The sequence below is a fragment of the Agaricus bisporus genome, assembly GCF_000300575.1.
Source record: "Agaricus bisporus var. bisporus H97 unplaced genomic scaffold AGABI2scaffold_12, whole genome shotgun sequence".
Lineage (NCBI taxonomy): Eukaryota > Fungi > Basidiomycota > Agaricomycetes > Agaricales > Agaricaceae > Agaricus > Agaricus bisporus.
In genome coordinates this window covers 265,503-283,868 of record NW_006267347.1, presented here as the reverse complement: position 1 = coordinate 283,868, position 18,366 = coordinate 265,503, and the positions used below count along the sequence as shown (strand labels likewise).

The window sequence follows — 18,366 nt, the reverse complement described above, 5'->3', positions numbered from 1 at the left end:
TAATTGCTTGCTTACACTCGCAAATCTTGCATTTAATTTAGTTTTGTTAATCCCGAGTTCAAGCAACCATCCCTTATGCATCACACTTTTAGACTTAGTTACTTGATAAATAGTCCTTTAATGCACTTTTGAGTAGCTGGTTGCTGGTTTTTGACATCGGGTACTGGAAACATTGGAATTCACGTTCAGTCTGTCAAATTTGAAGAGGATATATGGCGTAGCCAAGGGACAAGTGAGGGTTTTTGCAAGTAGATATCTGCCTTCTCCATTCACGACCACAATCAAGTAACACTGCGTCTAATGCACTAATGAATGGACTCCTTTGCAAGTTGCGCGGCGTAAGGGTTACGAGGGTCATTGCGGTATTCGGCCGCTAAGAAATCAAGTCGTCAGCATGTTATACTGAAACAGACGCAAGTGACGCACAGCGAATATTGCTTGCTTGGGCCTTTGCAATAAGATAGAGGGTCAAACTGCCAGCAATCATGAAAGGCCACATGGGCTTAAAGACCTATAAAGAACGGTGAGAAGAACATCGGCTGGCTGCAGCGGCAGCACGCACAGGAACGGGCCATTTGCGGAGTCCAAGGAAGGCCATGGTTTGCGAATTCTAGTTGGGTTGAGTGGAAAAGAAAAGAAAAGCAAGGCAGAGTTCGGGCACGACCGCGTCTCCGCTTGCGTGGGAATCTCTTTCCTTTCTCCCTCCATGATGGTGTAGGAAATTCGCACGCTTATTTTATTTCTATTTCTTCGTGACTTCGGAAAATAATAGCAGGTTCGTCTCGGGGACACCGGGCAGCTGATGCCCTCCCCCGCACGCCCCTACGCCCCTAGCCATCTCTATTCAAAACTTTGCGGACACGATCGTCGATAACGCCTAATTCTATTACAAAAAATTTGATGGAAGAATTTAATGGAGTGAGAGAACAATATTGCAATTAATAGGGATTGGCGACATATGGACCATGGCGAAATGGTGGAGGGAAGGATGGAGGTATTGCTATAGCGGCCATTCATCGAGATCCTGTTTATATGACTCACTCAAATATGTTTGTATGACTTGAATGTTTGGTTTCGTCTGCATATAAAAGCTCGCATAGATTCCAAGAGCACAACAGGGGTTCTTTCTATCTTGACATTGTCTCTGTGTGCCGATAATCGTTCGAACATCCAAGTCCGACGCTACTTCACACATGGATCTCGTATACGACCTGGTCAGTCCTGATGAACTCAATGACGCTATAGTCATCGAGCTGGCAGGTTCGCCCAAAATACTTTTATTTTCATATTGATCAACCCGCTCATTCGCATATGTGTGTCAGGTTATCCACCTGACGAAGCCGCCACTTTAGAGGCCTTCCAGTACGTATCTTGATTGCTTTGTGACAATATCAGCCAACAACCCGATGCAGATTTCGCCAGCAACGCGCCCCCGAGCTTTTCCTTGGTGCCTTCATCCCTCAAGCAGATGGCCGTCGCAAGCTTATTGGATACATCTGCTCAACGCTTTCTTCATCCGAAATTCTCACTCACGACTCCATGTTCTCGCACGTAGATGGTGCACCTACCGTCTGTCTTCACGCCATCTGCGTCGAGAAACAATTAAGGCGGAAAGGAATTGCGTCTCAGCTGTTGAACGAGTATATCACTCGTCTTCGGGCGCGTGGCGAAGCTGGATCGGTGCCTTATGAGAGGATCGTTCTGATTGCTCACGACGATGTGATACCGTTCTATGAGAAGTCTGGTTTCTACAACCAGGGGACGAGTCAAGTCGTACATGGGACACTGCCTTGGTTTCAGTTGTGCTTTGACCTCAACAACTCTACGAACACTGCCGTTTCACCGACCAGCTTAATAGCTCCTCAGACAAATGTACCATCAGTACCACAAAGTCAACCAACTCCGGATGGTCTTTTGGACGCGCTGTTGCGCAGTTCATCATCCAGTAATAGGCCATCGGGAAAGCCGTTGTCCTCGTTTGCGAATGGATTGGACGATGTAGTGGTGGTCACTGCTTCCGGAGAATCTCTGAACAAATTTGACCTGTTGTGTCCACGACCAGGTTGTGGAAGTGTAATTCTCAAGAAGGAAGTGGCTCGATGGCTGCAGAGGGCGGGCGAAGTGGTAGGTGCTGTTAGTGTCACCGCCGGAAGTGTTGATACAATGATGATACTTTTCAGTTGCAACCACCCGAAGTGCCACTAAATCCTCTGCTTGTGCCTATCCCAGCGGGACAAACCGAAAATTGGTGGCTTATTGAGCCCTCAGCCACGGTGTTCGAGAATATTGGCATTTCGAAGGCCGTCGACGGATTAGGTGAGTACGCTGGGTATTCTCAACCACCGATAACCCTTCTAATCTTTGATCAGGTTCGAGGAAGAAATTACTCGCTTGTGCAGAATGCGATTTAGGGCCTCTTGGATGGTGCGAAGAAGGCGGTACCAAGTTTTGGCTCGCGTGCTCCCGTGTCGGTTATCGTACTCTGTAACCAATAATGCCGACTGGGTGATTGTAATCTTAAGAAAAAAATGACCATGATTCTGGGACCCGCAAGACCTGTCGATTGTGGCTAGAAGCCTGTGTCTGGGTGCACGGCAGTCTGGATGTGACTTATTTCTGGCGACAAAAAGTGAGTCGACCCAGGATCGAACTGAGGACCTTCTGTGACCAACCAGCTGAAAGCCGGAGAAGGTGTTAGACAGATGCGATAACCAACTACGCCATCGACCCTTCACCACAACGTGGGCGTAGCTTCTCAGACCTCAGCACGCTGCTCCTCAAACGAAATTCCCGAACACATCAACTCCATGATCATCTTGCAATCAACTAGGAACGTCACAACCAATATCATGAACGATGATGTACCGTGTTTAGAAGCGCTACCGTATGGTGGCATCAAACCCCATCATGTGAACTATGGGCAAGTCCTATGAAGACATCAATGTGAAGGCACTACAGTGTCTTTTACTTAAAGTTTCACTCAATGGGCCTTGCATGTTTCTGCTTCCCTTCGTTACCTCCATCTTTTACCATTCTCCGAAATGACTTCCGCTACCGTCATTGGCTTCGATTCGATTGTTATATTTTCTTTCGTATTCGGGTTGCTGGTGCTGTGCACAGCAGTCTGTTCCTCACGAGTCCGACGTCAACCAACGTGGTACGGTTTCCTGATACCTCTCTTCATATACAACATCGTTTTCCTTCTCGGCATGGGCTACCAAACGGATAAAGGACCGCCGGAAAAGTTGTGCGTCTTCCAGGCAGTACTTCTCTACTCTATCCCCGGATGGTAATTCTCCTTTGATCTACGATACAATGATCCCTAACCATGATTCAACTATAGGATAGTAATGGGATTTGGCTGCTTCATAATTGCGGTGGGTAGCATTGCTGAACCCGCAACAGAATGACTAATGATACCAAGTTCTACCTCGACCTCAAAGACATCATCGCAACTAAAGAATACCAAGATTATAGTCCGCCACCTGCCTCAAAACGAGTTTCTTTTTTGGTACAGCTGCTGCCTAATATGTAATATACATGGACGTCGCTTATGCATCTTGTCGTGTAGCTATTGATAACACCACTCGTTTTCTTCTCAGGCTTCATTGTTTTAAATCTCTTGGTGAGCGTCATCAAATCGATTCTCCGCGCTTACTGAGAAACTTCAGGTGGTGGTACTGGACCCAAATAGACCGCCTGCAATTCTTAATTATCACAAACTATACTGTACTCCGAAGAGACACACCGGGTAAGAATCTAAACTTACCCTTGCGAGTCACTATCATTAAACCTACGGGCTGGATAGGTTGTACGCTGGTGGCACTGCCATGAGCATAGGCATGCTCATGTGGACCTTCATCCTCGGTAAGTAGGGTAACTTCACGGAGAACATGCTGAGCTAAGGAACCGGGTGGGTGATATAGTCAAAACTGGAGTTCTTTTACATAGACATTCCCTGAATATTCGAGGGAAAAACGAGATTGTCTATCACCGTTTCCTGTCAGTCTACATTCGGGCCGCGGCTATTTCAATTGCTGGGTCGTTATGTGTGGGGTAAATACAAATTTCGCCACTGCTCTCTATTTTTTGCTAACGCTTTACACCCCTCGTCAGGTTATATATTTGGTCCTACGCCACAAATAATACCGACAACGTTATCAGCTCTTACTGTCTGTCCTTTCGTAAGTAAATTATCGGAATAACTTTCATTTCTGCTCAGACTGCTCTGTTCATAGCGACTATTATTATTTTCTGCGTGTTCGGGACTCAGAAGGTAACTAAAGCAGTGATCGTATCACTTATATTCTCAACTAATTATTGACCTAGGATATCACTCAAGCATGGGCATTCTGGCGTAAAGGGTCAGGGGAAAATCTAGGAGAGGGTAGTTTCTTACCCACAAGCTCCTTCTCCGCTACGTCATCCTGTCCCTCAATGACTGCCGTTTACTCTGAAACGAAGATGCGTGGCAACTGGAGGAGGTTGGGCTATAATTGGAACTTTAGATCCAAATCGCAGTGAGAAGTCATCGTTAAATACCGAAGGTTGAAGATTGAAGCCCGGTATAAGTGTGAGATCCTTTAGCCTTCGAGTCTTTAGATACCAACTGACGGGCTGTCCTTATCTATGCATCGATCATCATTATGTAGTACCTTCTAAGAGCGATGTGAAACAATGAAAAGGTTGTTTGACATTCATATTGAGGTACAATCAATCTTGAGCGCTCAAGGTAAGTAACAGGATATGAAATATCACCGCCATGATGAGTGTGCGTGCTGCCTTTTGATAGTCGGTGAACTTTGAAACACAGAGATAAGACTACAAGTCCTGGAGGAACATGTCGTCAATTAGGCGACAATTATCCAAATTTACTTTGACTTTTGAGCGTGCCTCCGTTAGCGCGGAAGTACTGTGGGGCGGTTGTTGGAGGTTGTTGGAGGTTGTTGATGATTCGAGGCGCACTATCACTTTGCTTAGGGTAGAGGGCAGAGGGTATGAGTGCTCAAATTGACAACATTTGACTTGTAAAAAAACAATCCATTGGATATATTATAATATAAAACGGACGCCACCTCGAGTGCCGCCCTTAGATACTATAGGGTAACCTGCATGATGTGCGGACCGATCACTTTCGGTTAACATTCCACGCCGAGCATCCGCCAGATCACTCTTCCGACGACATCGACGCCATTAGTCTTCTTCCATCTTTTACCCGTGTCATTAAAATCTAACGGTGCCCCGTCGCCTGTGTCACCTTTGCCGCCGAAGTAGTCGGCAACAATGTCGGGAGGCACGGCGCCGCTGGCTGACCGTTGGCGAACGATCCCTGTGAGGATGGGCTCAGTAAATTCTGGATGCCCTTGAAGGGTTATTATTTGGATGTCTTTTGGATGGAGAGAACCCTCTTCTTCGGGCCTTGTAGCAGACGAACTGAACTTTACGAGACCTTGGCACCCGGAGAGGTCCGTGGAACCCAGGAGGTGAACCTCGCCAGAGGATAGAGATTCTGAGATAGAATCAAGTGGCACATGGTCGCGATGCATTTCTTGAATGTCCTAAACAATTGTTTTCCCACGTCGTTAGTCCTTCCGGTAAATAGGAGAATAAGATATCTCAGATCTTACCAGTTCATCAACGTCGAAAACCGCTCTGCCAATGTCGGTAAGTTTAACTGTGGTGGGCCCAACTTCCCATGCATTATTACGCGCGCATATTCCACCAATGGCCCGAGCGATGATTTGGTGGCCGAAACAAACGCCTATGCAAAAAAGTAGCCGGATGAGTCGGAGACGACGTGGAAACGATATAATTATCAACTTACCAAACAACTTGACTTTGGGGTAATCGCGGGTAAGATGTTGGACAAATTCGATGAGGCGTGTAATCCACTCCGCGTTATCGTGAGCATCAGCCGCTAGGTGAGGAATCGCTGTTAGTGCTTGTCGAGTATCATGGTGATAATAAACCGACCTGATCCAGTAATCATCATCATATCGTACCCAGATATTCTTTCTTCATCGGGGTATTTCATTTCTTTAACATTGTAGCCGTCTACCACGAGCCGTCTGTTCGCGGTGGGTGGTACGGTATTTTTCCAGTAACGGTTATATACGTCATAGTAGTCTCCATTGGTATCACGGACGGGCCCTGTGAGGCTGCCACAGATGAGGAGAGCGACGCGAGTAGTAGCAGGAGGAGCCATTCCAGTTAGAGAAGAAGAGTGAGTAGAGGAGGAAAAGATGTTGTTGGTCATTATCGAGGCAGAGTGAAGGTGTATTTATAATGTTTCCATCGGTGGGGCTTAAAGTCACCGAACCCGACCGGATCAAGATTAGACCGTAACATATGTCACATGATTGACGGGTGGATCTTGCTATCATCTTGCTCGAGTCATCATGGACGCGGCCTGATGTCCAAAACTCAAATTCTATGTGGCATGTCTTTTCGAGACAAATCAAGAGCAAAAACTGGGCCAAACTGATTTAGAAATGCATGTTGGCTGATTGGTCCTATTACTCCGCTACGCGCGTAACATGTCCTGAAAAGAAATTGATCTGTCGTCCGTTGACGATTAACGTCCGCGTTGTCCTTAAACGTCGCCTAATGTGAATACGGCATCACGGTGATAGTAGTTGAGCGATTGTCGCCTGTGTAACTCGGGAAATAATACTCTCCTAATTAACGGTTCAGGTACCGGACTTGGAGACAATGGAGATTTACTCGAGGCCTTGGATTTTCTATGGTGACTCACATCGTTTTATCTGAAGCTCCAGAACACAACGGCTTTTCAGTAATAGATCTCCGATCCCATATGATTGAAAGGAACTCTTCGAAGGCGGTATGTAAAGTTTAAACTTGAAGATGGCGTGAAACGCGGAAGCAGGTTTTCCCTTGCGCTTATTTCGCAAAGTTCGAATAATTCGGTGGATTTAATCTCAAAAACATTTGCACTGCCCATCTACTCCACTGAGTCCACTCCGATTTGGGGATGGCTTTCTCATATGTGACTTTAAGGCTGTCCGAGCAAATGGTGAGTAGTAACGAAACGTGAGATCTATGATAACATTCTATTAAATTGTCAGTTTACATTGGGTCACCACTGACAGCGTGGTAGGGTCGAGAATTTTTACATGGGTGCCAAAGATATCAGAAAGACTATCTGGCATGGGACCAAGTGGATTCGAATGTCGTAGCGCGACATTTATGGCGTCATCAAGTTCGTCGTCAAAGGGTATACGCTCAAATCATCAAGCAATAGCTTCTGATAGAATTAGAGGAAGGTCAATAATGTGGATTGAATCTAAAAATGCCGATAATACGATCTGGTATCCTGCTGTTGTATAGATTATAAAAAAAAAATTATGACTGAATACCAGAGCTGGAACCCGAACCGGAAGCCAAACGCGACTTTTCTTGCTGGGCCAAAAAACGCCTAGCAAATTCACGCATAAGCCTTCAATCAGTAAAAATGGAAAATAATAATTATCACTCACTCTCTCGCAGCCAAAATCATCTTAGCCTTCCTCTCCTTCAAACTTGCTTCCCTTTTCTCCGCCGTATCCTCCCAAACAGCTTTCCCTCCCACATCTTCCTCATTCACAATTTCCCCCTTCTCACTTCCTATTCGCTGTTCAAGTTTAAACCGACTAATCAATGTTTCTTTTTTCTCGGCTGCTTTCCTCTCGGCGTGAGATGCAGAGCGCCGGTCATGAGGGTGGGCGTGAGGCTGTGGAGCCCTGTTGGTACGTGGATAAAGGGTGTAATACGCAGCGGGCGGCTAGAGGTAAAAGAAAAAAGCAAAAAGAAAGAACAAGATTTTGTCAGAAAAACCGTAACAGAAACCCGAGTAGTTTCAACAAGGAAGAAACAGGAATAATAAAATGACGTACCGCGTCAAGATAACCTTTTTCCAGGATTTTGTTCGTAGTAACCTCAATACTCCCCGACCGCAACAGGTCATATCGAATGTTATCGCTAGAAATTGTCGCCGTGAGCGCTCAGGTAAGGAAACAATAATTTCAAGGAGGCCAAGCAGGACATACGCGGGGATATCAGGAAACATGTTGGATATAGTTGTGATCTATAGCACACATTAGAAACGACCACAGTAAGAGATGCATATGTGCTTGGGAACACCGAGTAATCCACAATCCCCCGAAATTAAAACGTACCATTTCCTGCGTAACGTTTTTTGGCCTGAAACCCAAGAGTTCAGCGGGCGACCTCTGCCTTGAGTTGTCATGCGGGTTATTACCTGTATAAAGAGTCCTATCAGCGCCAGAGAGATAGACGATGATGCCAAACGAGAAACCTGAGGTCGCCCATCGAAAGAGGAAGACAATAACCGCAAAGGCGACGAGGACATTGACGATTTCGCCCATGGCAGGTGGTAGCGCGGTGTTGAGTGTACCAAACAGCGCTTAGCTTATTTTGGACTCCGATGAAACACGGCAACAGTGATTAGATTCCAAAACTACTATGTACTACAAGCTTTACAACTAACTATACTTGACACTATTCAGGCGTACAACCAGTGGTAACAACGACACGTTTTCACTGGACGCATAGAATTGGACGCAGTCCAAATGAACTTGAAACCTATGTCCCACCAGCCAAGCACATCAGTATTAACTCCTGACTCCTCGGAAACACTCACCAATGATTAAAATTCGTCTCAAACTTCCCCAAAAAGTCCCAGCGCTTGGACATAGCCTGATCTCCTTCTGCAGTTTCCGCAGCGGCAATAGCCTGGTTCGCCGACTTTGTAAAATTAGAAGTGTACAAAGCAAAAGTCGAACATGTAACAATTAATCTTGAATATGCCTAGACAAAATAATATATAGTTAAAGTTGTCAGATCATGGGAAACCGAACTTACCCGCAGCAACTTCGAGCTTGTCAACATGCATTCTTTCAAACATGTATCCAAAAAGTCAACATGGTCCCGCAACAACTGATCCACCGTCGTCACCTTGTCCAACTTGTCCTCTAGCGCTCGCCAATTTGGTTCCAGCACCTCAAACGTCGCAAAGGCAAGGATTTGCTGCACAAACGATAACATTCGCGCACGCAGTAAACATACGCGTAGTCTCCACTTCTCAAATTCGGGATGATGTGGCGTGGGTTTTCGCCAAGGCGCTGTTTTCTGTTCAATCCACATGGATGACAGTGATTGTTCCACATGCTTGAGGTGAAGAAGAAATCGGAATATGAGTTGGTACCGTAGAATGGTTTTACGTGATATCACAAGAGAGAGGGGAAATTTGACAGTATAGTCCAGTGTCAAAGCATCAATTGCTGTGAAGAGATTTTAACTAAATCTCAGATCTCCTTGCAAAGACAGAACTCACCGAGCATAGACTTTCTCTCATCTTTCTCCTTCTTTGGCTCCTCGTGCACATGTCCATCTTCTCCTCCCTCTTCGCCACGCCCACCAATTCCTTGAACATTGACCACCTTTAACAAGAAATCATACAGTCCGCTCTCTGCCATCATGACTTTGACATCCTCGCGGTACAATGTATCCTCCCCGTGGGCGTCTGTATTCAGAGCTAAATCTAGCAAACTTTGCAGTTTGACAATAGAAGCTGAACGGGAGGCTTTTCGCAATTCATTCGATGATAAATCAAGGAGATGTGTAAGGAATGATGATTGCGAGAGAAAGAAATAACGCTTAAACGATCGCAGGCGAGGTATCAATTCTTCGTCCTTGAGTAAAAGCTGGAGCAGCGTCCGGTTAGCATGAGAATAGGCTTTCTCAATGAACTTGTAAAACCTAAGTCAGGAATGATTGAGCCAAAGAAATAGCCAGAGCAAGCATCATGACATACTTTTCACTGTCCATTGAATACTCTTCCTCGTCCGGGGGTCGTTCTTCCGGCTTCAACTCGATGCCGCACTCTCGAATCACATTAAGGTATTTTCCGGCCAATAATATCTTGTGTTTCCATCCTTCCAAGAGGGGCGGTATGCAAGCCCCTCCCGGCAAACGCCCGCTGGGCCGAGGCGGAGGCACGCCAGCTTGTGAGCGTTTTGACGAAGCAGACGTCGAGCCATCACGCAGCTGCCATTTTCGAATAAAAAACAAAACAAACAAGGCAGATAAAGGAGATCAAAGCTTCTCACTGTATATCGTCTCTCCCAATACTCATCCGTATAATCCACTTCTAGAATACCTCGGTTGATAAACTTGCTCTCCTTGACCAACAACTCCTCATAGGGATCCACAAGTTTTCCGGTAGTGACCCAGTCTTGAATCATACCCACATAGGGCCTTCCTGCGGCTTTTAACAATCGCCCATATATAGCACTAGCGGTGGGGTCACCGCTCATACTCTGCATTCGGTCATGTATGATGGCCAGCACCTCGCCACCTTTGACAGCAATTCCGCTTGATCCGTTGTTTTTTGTTATCTCGGAAAGTACGGCGCGTAGTTTTGCGCCTCCTAGTCCTAAAGCTTCATTGTGAGCCTCTTCTTCCGGGTCAATATCAGAAGACGAAGAGGAGAGAGAGACCGAGTCGACTTGATCGGCTGTTGCGAGTTCGACAGTCAGGTGGTAAATGAGGGAAAGTGTGTGTATTGTCGGATGTACGTAAAACCAGAGTTTTTGGAGGGAAAATTGGGGAGAGGTATTGAATGCATGTTCGAGTTGGGAAAGAAGAGTTTGGTAATCCTAGATCGCACGCGTTATATTGAGACAGCGAAGAACGACATCAGTAACGGACCTTGAGCATGTCACGAATAGCTGCACAGAGAGCATGGTTGACGAGACCGCATTCCAAAAGGGAACGTCGGTCGATGAAGGCAGATATGGCAGTGTAATAAGTCCCAAGCGGTAGTATTCGTTCCACCAAATCTCGCAGAGACGAATCTATCAACAGAGGTGAATTAACGGATTACTCAATGATGAGAGATGCGCGCCTATGGACTGGGACACGGCAAAGTTTATGCCTCGGAGCGGGTCATCGACTTCAGGCGAGTAATCTGGATTAAAAGTGAGATAGGTTCCCTCAATACCCTTGGATGCAGGTGAGGACGACGAGTGCGACGGCGACAAGAACCTGGTTTGTTGCGCACCGAGAGCACGTTGAGGAGGTCGTCAAGAAGAAAAGCCTCTTGAACGGCGACAGATAGTTTCATCGAAAGGAAAGAGCAATCACGGTCACGTGCCTACTACATTAAGTCTTAAATACAACGATCAGAATCAACAGTACAAAGATAATCAACCCAATCGCCACCGCAGAGCCTGATAATAATAAAATATTCAGTACACCGTACGCACGGCCAGACTTGGCACTCACTGTTCTCTTTCGTCCCCCGAGCAACTCGGTCCAGCCGTCTCCGCGCCCCTCCCAGCCGTGAATGCGTTCGATCAATATCCGTATCAAGTTCTTCCAGCAATCCACTATGGACGTCCAGTTCGTCGTTAATTTGCACTGATATATGGTGTTGTCGATTTATCGATTGAGAAAGCTGATCCAGATGGTTGTCTTGTTCTGCAGCATGGACGGTGAATAACGAGACTCTAAAGGGGAAATAAATACGTCATACCATCCATCATGAGCCGCTGCTGCAACATCATTCCAGTATCGTCAACGGAATGTTGAGCACTCGGGTCATCCTTGTAAGGGGTATAATTAAATTCTCCGCTGTTTTTTCGGGGAGGCGTTGGCGGTAGGACCATGGCTGGAGACGGTGCTCGTGGGAGAGTGTCCGTACTTGACGATGATGACCCGGGTGAAGCTGGAGGGTCCAAGCTGTTTTTTAATAAAAAAAGAAAAAAAAAGGGAAACTTTAGGGTTTCAGCTAGCGCCATGTTCAACAAGTACCGTACCTCCCGACGTCTATCTCACTCGAGTCGTTTCCCAGCATACTTCTCATACGCTCGTACTGTCCTCTTAGCAACGACACAGCCTCCGTTCTTCCATCCCTCTCCTCCATCTCCAGGATTCCGACCCTGAGCTGCTGCAGGTTCTTGGTGATCTGGGCAGTATGAGCATTCTTGGGCTGCGAATTTGGGTTAAGAGAGGCTGAGGGGAATGACTGTAAGCGTTGTCGTTCAAGTAAAAGTGATAGAGTCTGTGTTGATAGTGAAGTGAGCTTTGCTAGAGACTTTGTGCCCGAAGACATGGTGGGTGGCTGGGACCACCGTTGAGCATGAGAGAGACCCAGTCCGCAGGTCAGGTCCACCGCAACCCTGGGCCATGTCACGTGCATACTACAACTCTTTCTACCCTTCTCTCTGCTTAACTTCTTTGTCGACGAAAACACCTATGAATCTGGACTGGGTCTTTCTGTATCATGCTTGGAGTCGTATAATCCCTGTCCGTGGTCCCCGGAATTTCATATGTCAAGCGGGTTACTCTTGGTGGCTTCGTATTCGACAGGCAGCTCATCCATACAATACCAATTTCTATAATGCTTGGATGTTCTAAAGCCCGCGGCAAGCAGAAATATTACCAACCAGTCTGGTTTTCTATTGCTATACGGTCCTTTCACCAATGGTCTACCAGGCTCAAGAATGTTCCATTCTCGGACCTCCGCTTCGGCCATGCGGAGAATGTCGGATACAGGCAGATCGTTTCCATTGAAGCTTCATTAGGAACGACTCGGGGTGAATATCTGCCCGGAAGACCACAGTAGGAACAGCGAGTTCACTGAACGTTGCCACATAAGACACAGAACTACCCCACAGAACTTTGTGAACGCGTCTCGACCAAAAGAAAAGTTATCTTGGAGGCACCGACGAAAATGGCCGGTTCACGTTGTTCCTCGGTTTTGACAGCCAGCGTGGCAACAAACAGCCGTAGTCTTCTTGATCACAACGGCGTCGGCTTGTTTTTAGTCCATTGGTGGTAAATTGTGTCGATGAGGATTCAAACTCCAGTATCAGTCCCCACTCAGGCGCTCGGTGTTGCCGATTGCCGATCGACCTCTTCACCAGACGCCTGTCTTCTTAGTCACCCTCATACTATCAATCTGCCATTGTGCTTTCCGGCCTCACAACAACAAATAGCCCACTAAACCTCTCTCACCGTTGTCTCTCTGATGATGTCCGAAAGTACCTGACTAAGGGTGACTATTAACTTGGCCTTTCGGCACGGCGACACATAGGAATTTGACTCCATGAATCGCGGTGATCGCGTTAAAAAAAAGTCTTGTCTTTTCTTCAATATGTTTTTACACTATTCCATTGTTGATGCATGAGTTTGGTCCTTCCGTCTGCTCCGCTACTTTATCTGAACATCTGGCCCGCTTCACACTTTTTTCCTCCTCTTGCTATTGGCTTTCAGCACATTTTCATATGTGTATGCCATGTGGTCGACATACGACGCGGACTCCAGTCATGATATCAAGTCAATAACTCGCCATCGAGACACAAAATGATCTTGTTCAATGGCGAGAGTGGTACAACTAGACAAGTAAGTGTGACTCCTCAAAATCGAACCTTTGTTAACGTGTAGCTTATTCCAGATAAAATATGAAGTTGATGGACCAATATCCAACAACCAACATATCCAACTTGACATCGTGTCTGAACACGATCATCGTGTGATTCTCATCGCGTAGGCAATTTAAAAAACATTATCAGAAACCTTAATTTAGTTTGACTCAATCAGTTTACCGTACGCGACAAAACCTCCGAGTTCCTTAGTCGATGCTCGTCAACCGACTCAATAACAATCAGATCCGATACGGCCTCGACTCGAGCAACATGAATGAATTAATCACTTCGACGGTGTATTGATTTGCATCGGCTCAGGGCCTGTCCTAACTTCGCCTCTAGTAACGGCTAGATGAAATTCACGTTCGACCATCGACCGTGTAGTGACGACTTTACTACCCACCTCTTGCCAACATGTTCAACTGGTGCCAAGCGTGCAGGACTATAATAAAACAGCAATGGCTTGGCCAAGGGCGATGTAGAATGCATATACGCAATTCCAGCCGCACCGGTTGCCTTGATCCTCCCGACGAGGATAATTTACGGCCATTCAGCTCAAATCACGGACCTTTTACGTGGATGACGTTGACAAAAAATACCGTGATAGTCGGTAGTGTGTCGTTGGATTCAGTGGTATGCGCAGCATAAAACAAGCCCCTCGACCTCTGGCAGCAGCGTCTTGGCCATCATTTCAGGCAGATGGCTTGGCTTTCGTCCATTTCACCTCTACTTAAACTGGCGAGTTCTGATAACGCTCTTGGTTATCTCCTCTTGTTCCATTTTCCTTTCTCTCCCTTTCTTCTTTCCGTTGTTGCTGTGCGATGACAGGCTTGATAACCATCTCAGCGCGGATCGGATAGCAGGTGCCTGGTTTATCCTCCATTAAAATGATGGTCTTTCTTGTCCTCTGCCTGACTTCTTGGCCCTATGGGGATGACAGAGTTGGCTCTCCAGACGTTTCCCCATCAGCTTCAGGACGCCCTTGTGAACTCGATACTACGTTGCACCGGCCCAGAACTTTTGTTGATCCTGTCATATCCGACATAGATAACCATTCACCGGAACAGCTTCGTCTTTTGATTGGAAATCCTGTTCATTTCAATTTAACGTACATACTTAGGGCTTGTTTCCTTAATCGTCAGCTTGAATTGGCCTCGGGATTGTGACAGATCCCGCTACAATAGCGGGATCGGGATGAGATAATCAACAATTACCAGACAGCTTCTAGTGGAGTGGCGTAACAAGTAGAAGCATGTCAAATTCAACACGGAATAGCGTCATCTCTTCCTTCTACACTAATACTTTCAGTCATTGATTCTAAATCTATGTTGCTCCGAAAACTAGGCTCTCAAACTCCGAATATAATCCTCTAATCCGCTTTCACTAGGATCTACCTCAAATTCCACTCCCCAAGCGCCGGTCTCCTTCACGACTTCAGCACTGATTCTCTCCCGCCCAGCAGTAATCATGACAGGCATTAGCCATTTTTCACCCAATTCTCCCGTAAAAACGAGTTGTTTTGTTCCTTCAACGCCTTTGAGCGATGCTTTCGAATGAGCTCCTTGATCTTTGAGGGAGACGTTAAATATGGTATCAGCTACGGCATTTGAGGCAGTTTGAGGGTTCGTTTTGGACTCATCCTTGGAAGGGACGTAAACGGAGGTAGACCCATTACAAACTGTGAGATCGATCAACGCAAAAGAGTGTAATCCAGGTCGATTGACCTGGCTGACATCATTAATCCCTTGAACAATTGTAGTAGTTCTCGCGGGATCATTATGGGCGGCCCCGTTTGCCGCTTTATTTACAGCGGAGGCTGGAGAAGCGAAGCGCCGGATAACAGGCACTGGTATGAAATGCGCCCAATCGGCTGGAAGTGCACCGTCAAATTGAACGAGATCAAGTGATGCGCCAACAATGGTTTCAAGGATGAACGCCAGTGTGTGAGAGGGATGGGTGGTGAAGTGACCAACAAGAAGTGATCCCTTTCCAGAGCACTGGGAAAGAATCGTTGAAAGGTGGGAATGGAACCATGGAATGTTTGTTTGCTGTGGCGCAGTGGAAGATATCGGGTTGATAATCGGTTTGGGAATACCTTTTCGGATGGCTTTAGCGTCATCAAGTGTTATCGAATTCGCCAAGGTGGGATCAAATACTAGTCCAAGCATGGATACGCCAGCTTCATTGAGACTCTGGGCTTGCTTTGGGGTAATGACTCCGGTAGCTTGGACAAGAGATGTTCGTTGCGCCTCTACATGTGAAAGATCAGGCCAGTCAAGAAGTTCTCTGATGAAGGCAGCTGTGTCTTTGGCCCGCATCAGGCTCTCGCCCACCAATACGGCCTTGACACCCTGATCTTTGTAAGTGCGAACATCCTGAGGGGTCGAGATGCCACTCAAAGCGCAGAGAATGATGTCCTTATCCTTCACCATGTCTACAAGACGTGAGGTGGTGCCCATATCGACATTGAAATCATGAAGATTTCTGTTGTTGACACCGATGACCTTTGCACCGATGCTAAAGGCACGACGCATCTCATCGGCGTTATTGACCTCCACGAGTGGCTCCATCCCGAGGCTGCGAGCATAATTGTAGAGCCGAGACAGCAATTCATCGTCCATCATTGCAACGATGAGAAGGACGGTATCAGCGCCGTATAATCGCGCCTCCGCAATCTGATACTCGTCTAAGATAAACTCCTTACGCAGGATGGCGGGTCGGTTTGGAATAGAGGACAGAGATTGGCGGACCATGAGCATGTCGTGGAGGGATCCTTTGAACCAGTGAGGTTCCGTGAGGACTGAGATGACGGAGGCACCGGCCAAAGCATAAGTCAAAGCTTGCTCAGCGACGGGTGTAGTAAGTGCGATATTGCCTTTGGAGGGCGAAGCACGTTTTATCTCTGCCATTAAGGACATGCCAGAAGCGGCATCACTGGGATTTTTCTTCAAGCGGTCGACAAAAGGAATAAGTGGGGGTGCGAGGTGGGCGGAGAGGAGCTTGGCTATGTCCTCAGGCGTTGTGCCCGGTGTTTGTTTTGCTGCCTCGACGTCTTGAGCCCGCTGTGCATAAATTTTCTGGAGGATCGTAGGTGGTTTCGACATTGCGGAAAGATTGGTGAGGCTGGGAATCGACGCCCATGACCAGTGCTATTTCAAGCAGTTTGACATAGGAGTCTAGCGGATATTCCAACTCCACTTTCCTAAAAACCACGATTTCTTCTTCCGGCTTCTCACCGTCGGCATCATGAGTTCCAAACCCCTCAAGGCCTTCCGCCTCAACAATGGCGATACCCTCAGCGCCGTTGGAATCGGGTGAGTCCTAGTACACCCTCCCGGCGGAGAGCTGGAACTGTAGATCAGATGTTGGATGGGCCGCCAAGGCGAAGGTCCTCACGTGGTGGCTATGGTCAAAGCCGCTCTGAAATTGGGATATCGTCATGTTGACACGGCAAGTTATATTAATTCATCCTCGAGGAGATCAATCCTATTTACATGGGTCTCATAGGCCGCAAACTACGGTAGGTTGTGATTTTGTTATCGGTGTCTGTACTGTGTTTTATCGCGAGAGTAGGCGACGAAGTTTCGGTCGGTCAAGGCATCCATGAATCTGGAGTACCTCGTTCCGAAATATATGTCACAACAAAGCTCGCGTAAGTCCAGCGTAATTGCAGGGGAGATACTGATATTCAAGTCCTCGCAGGAGCGAGGACCACTGGGACCCATTAAGTGCCCTCGAGACGAGTCTCGCGAAGCTACAACTTGACTATGTCGACATGTTCCTCATGCATTGGCCCATGGCTTTGCGAGCCGATGGTAGAGCGCTCTCATACACAATCTTGCCGCCCATTAGCCCCTAAAATACATTTTGTCTCAGGGTCTGCGCTTCCGCCAGATGAAAGTCCGACTTTTCTTGAAACTTGGTGGGCAATGCAAGAAGTCCTCAAAACAGGTAGTACAAAAACCCTTCGAGTCGCCTCCTGACACTGATAGCTTGGTTTCTTTATTTACAAGGGAAAACGAAGGCTATTGGGGTATCCAATCTGTCTGAAAAACTTCTTTCCTCTCTTCTGGATCACCCCAAAACAACTGTTGTACCAGCTGTCAATCAGGTCGAGGCCCATCCGTGTTTGCCGCAGCATAAACTGCTCGAGTTGTGTCGCAAAAAAGGAATTCTTCTAGTTGCCTATTCACCAGTCGGTAAACACAAGTTTGCGGATGACCATGACATTCAAGCTATCTCCAAACGATTGAAAGTTACTCCTGCGCAAGTCATTCTGAGCTGGGCAGTCCAGCGCGGTACAGCTGTAGTACCGAAATCCGAACATGAGGATCGGCTCGTGGAAAACATGTCGGTGAGCCGAAGTCTATCATTCTACTAAACTTATCTCACTCTGGGACGGCTCTGACAGATCATTGAACTGTCAGATGGCGATATGCTAACATTGGACCGAATACACCTGAAGCCTGGAATGCATCGCTCGGTGTGTGGATTTCATTCACCTGAATTGGGCGGCTCGTGTTTTGGTTGGACATATGAGCGATTGGGTTGGCAGTTTCAACTAGGTGGCATCATGCCCGAATGATTGTCCTGGGTATCACCTTCGTGTCAAAGGTCAAGAATTGTTCACACACACATGCTGAGTGAATGTTGTCTCTTGAGCGACAAGAACCAAGTATTTATGAATTTGACGCAAGTGGCGCGACAAGGGCCCGAGCCAAGAGTATTGCCTCGATACTGGTCATGCATGGCAATAACCCTTACACGACCCTTACATTCACTGCGACTGCATTAAGAAAGGGTCAATCTAATAAAAAAACTCAATAAGCCGTGACGTGTCAGGGTGCGGATTGATCGTCGAGAGAAGCTCTGATAGCTCTGTTCCAAGACCTAGGTGTGTGAATACATAAACATAATC

General features: G+C 47.0%; 8 protein-coding genes and 1 non-coding gene across 9 annotated transcripts; 3 read left to right on the top strand and 6 right to left on the bottom strand.

Annotated features, from left to right (window-relative positions):
* Nucleotides 1-154: 154 nt before the first annotated feature.
* ATP18 (ATP18 subunit J of the mitochondrial F1F0 ATP synthase) lies at nt 155-659 on the bottom strand. Its single transcript, XM_006456012.1, has 3 exons — nt 563-659; nt 427-511; nt 155-373 (listed from the first exon to the last, which is right to left on the bottom strand). Exons 1-3 carry the CDS (start codon nt 596-598, stop codon nt 306-308), a joined length of 189 nt encoding a protein of 62 aa, XP_006456075.1. The 5' UTR covers nt 599-659; the 3' UTR covers nt 155-305.
* Nucleotides 660-1,126: 467 nt separating this feature from the next.
* Nucleotides 1,127-2,551, top strand: AGABI2DRAFT_195339 (hypothetical protein). Its single transcript, XM_006456011.1, has 5 exons — nt 1,127-1,260; nt 1,323-1,362; nt 1,413-2,124; nt 2,181-2,316; nt 2,370-2,551. Exons 1-5 carry the CDS (start codon nt 1,194-1,196, stop codon nt 2,486-2,488), a joined length of 1,074 nt encoding a protein of 357 aa, XP_006456074.1. The 5' UTR covers nt 1,127-1,193; the 3' UTR covers nt 2,489-2,551.
* A 79-nt stretch (nt 2,552-2,630) lies between these two features.
* AGABI2DRAFT_t127 lies at nt 2,631-2,730 on the bottom strand. The gene has a single exon. It is a non-coding gene; the product is annotated as a tRNA-Val (tRNA).
* A 676-nt stretch (nt 2,731-3,406) lies between these two features.
* Nucleotides 3,407-4,524, top strand: AGABI2DRAFT_146018 (hypothetical protein; the record flags this gene model as incomplete). The annotated part of the gene is made up of 7 exons (XM_006456010.1): nt 3,407-3,511; nt 3,572-3,625; nt 3,672-3,751; nt 3,809-3,867; nt 4,117-4,184; nt 4,223-4,276; nt 4,330-4,524. The coding sequence occupies 7 exons, from the start codon at nt 3,407-3,409 to the stop codon at nt 4,522-4,524; spliced, it is 615 nt and encodes a 204-aa protein (XP_006456073.1).
* A 461-nt stretch (nt 4,525-4,985) lies between these two features.
* On the bottom strand, nt 4,986-6,261 carry AGABI2DRAFT_138958 (hypothetical protein). Its single transcript, XM_006456009.1, has 4 exons — nt 5,974-6,261; nt 5,825-5,917; nt 5,628-5,761; nt 4,986-5,558 (listed from the first exon to the last, which is right to left on the bottom strand). Exons 1-4 carry the CDS (start codon nt 6,203-6,205, stop codon nt 5,139-5,141), a joined length of 879 nt encoding a protein of 292 aa, XP_006456072.1. The 5' UTR covers nt 6,206-6,261; the 3' UTR covers nt 4,986-5,138.
* Nucleotides 6,262-7,238: 977 nt separating this feature from the next.
* Nucleotides 7,239-8,406, bottom strand: AGABI2DRAFT_195337 (hypothetical protein). Its single transcript, XM_006456008.1, has 6 exons — nt 8,315-8,406; nt 8,175-8,257; nt 8,046-8,083; nt 7,893-7,977; nt 7,497-7,780; nt 7,239-7,435 (listed from the first exon to the last, which is right to left on the bottom strand). Exons 1-6 carry the CDS (start codon nt 8,382-8,384, stop codon nt 7,363-7,365), a joined length of 633 nt encoding a protein of 210 aa, XP_006456071.1. The 5' UTR covers nt 8,385-8,406; the 3' UTR covers nt 7,239-7,362.
* A 39-nt stretch (nt 8,407-8,445) lies between these two features.
* On the bottom strand, nt 8,446-11,154 carry AGABI2DRAFT_188151 (hypothetical protein). The gene is made up of 9 exons (XM_006456007.1): nt 11,081-11,154; nt 10,925-11,021; nt 10,729-10,874; nt 10,128-10,676; nt 9,833-10,065; nt 9,353-9,777; nt 8,881-9,299; nt 8,660-8,826; nt 8,446-8,601 (listed from the first exon to the last, which is right to left on the bottom strand). Exons 1-9 carry the CDS (start codon nt 11,141-11,143, stop codon nt 8,502-8,504), a joined length of 2,199 nt encoding a protein of 732 aa, XP_006456070.1. The 5' UTR covers nt 11,144-11,154; the 3' UTR covers nt 8,446-8,501.
* A 27-nt stretch (nt 11,155-11,181) lies between these two features.
* On the bottom strand, nt 11,182-12,133 carry AGABI2DRAFT_77482 (hypothetical protein; the record flags this gene model as incomplete). Its single annotated transcript, XM_006456006.1, has 4 exons — nt 11,182-11,249; nt 11,305-11,499; nt 11,555-11,746; nt 11,833-12,133. The coding sequence occupies 4 exons, from the start codon at nt 12,131-12,133 to the stop codon at nt 11,182-11,184; spliced, it is 756 nt and encodes a 251-aa protein (XP_006456069.1).
* A 3,971-nt stretch (nt 12,134-16,104) lies between these two features.
* On the top strand, nt 16,105-18,111 carry AGABI2DRAFT_195333 (hypothetical protein). Its single transcript, XM_006456005.1, has 9 exons — nt 16,105-16,307; nt 16,362-16,762; nt 16,811-16,898; nt 16,956-16,968; nt 17,022-17,100; nt 17,151-17,263; nt 17,325-17,399; nt 17,462-17,802; nt 17,860-18,111. The coding sequence occupies exons 2-9, from the start codon at nt 16,695-16,697 to the stop codon at nt 18,031-18,033; spliced, it is 951 nt and encodes a 316-aa protein (XP_006456068.1). The 5' UTR covers nt 16,105-16,307; nt 16,362-16,694; the 3' UTR covers nt 18,034-18,111.
* Nucleotides 18,112-18,366: the final 255 nt, after the last annotated feature.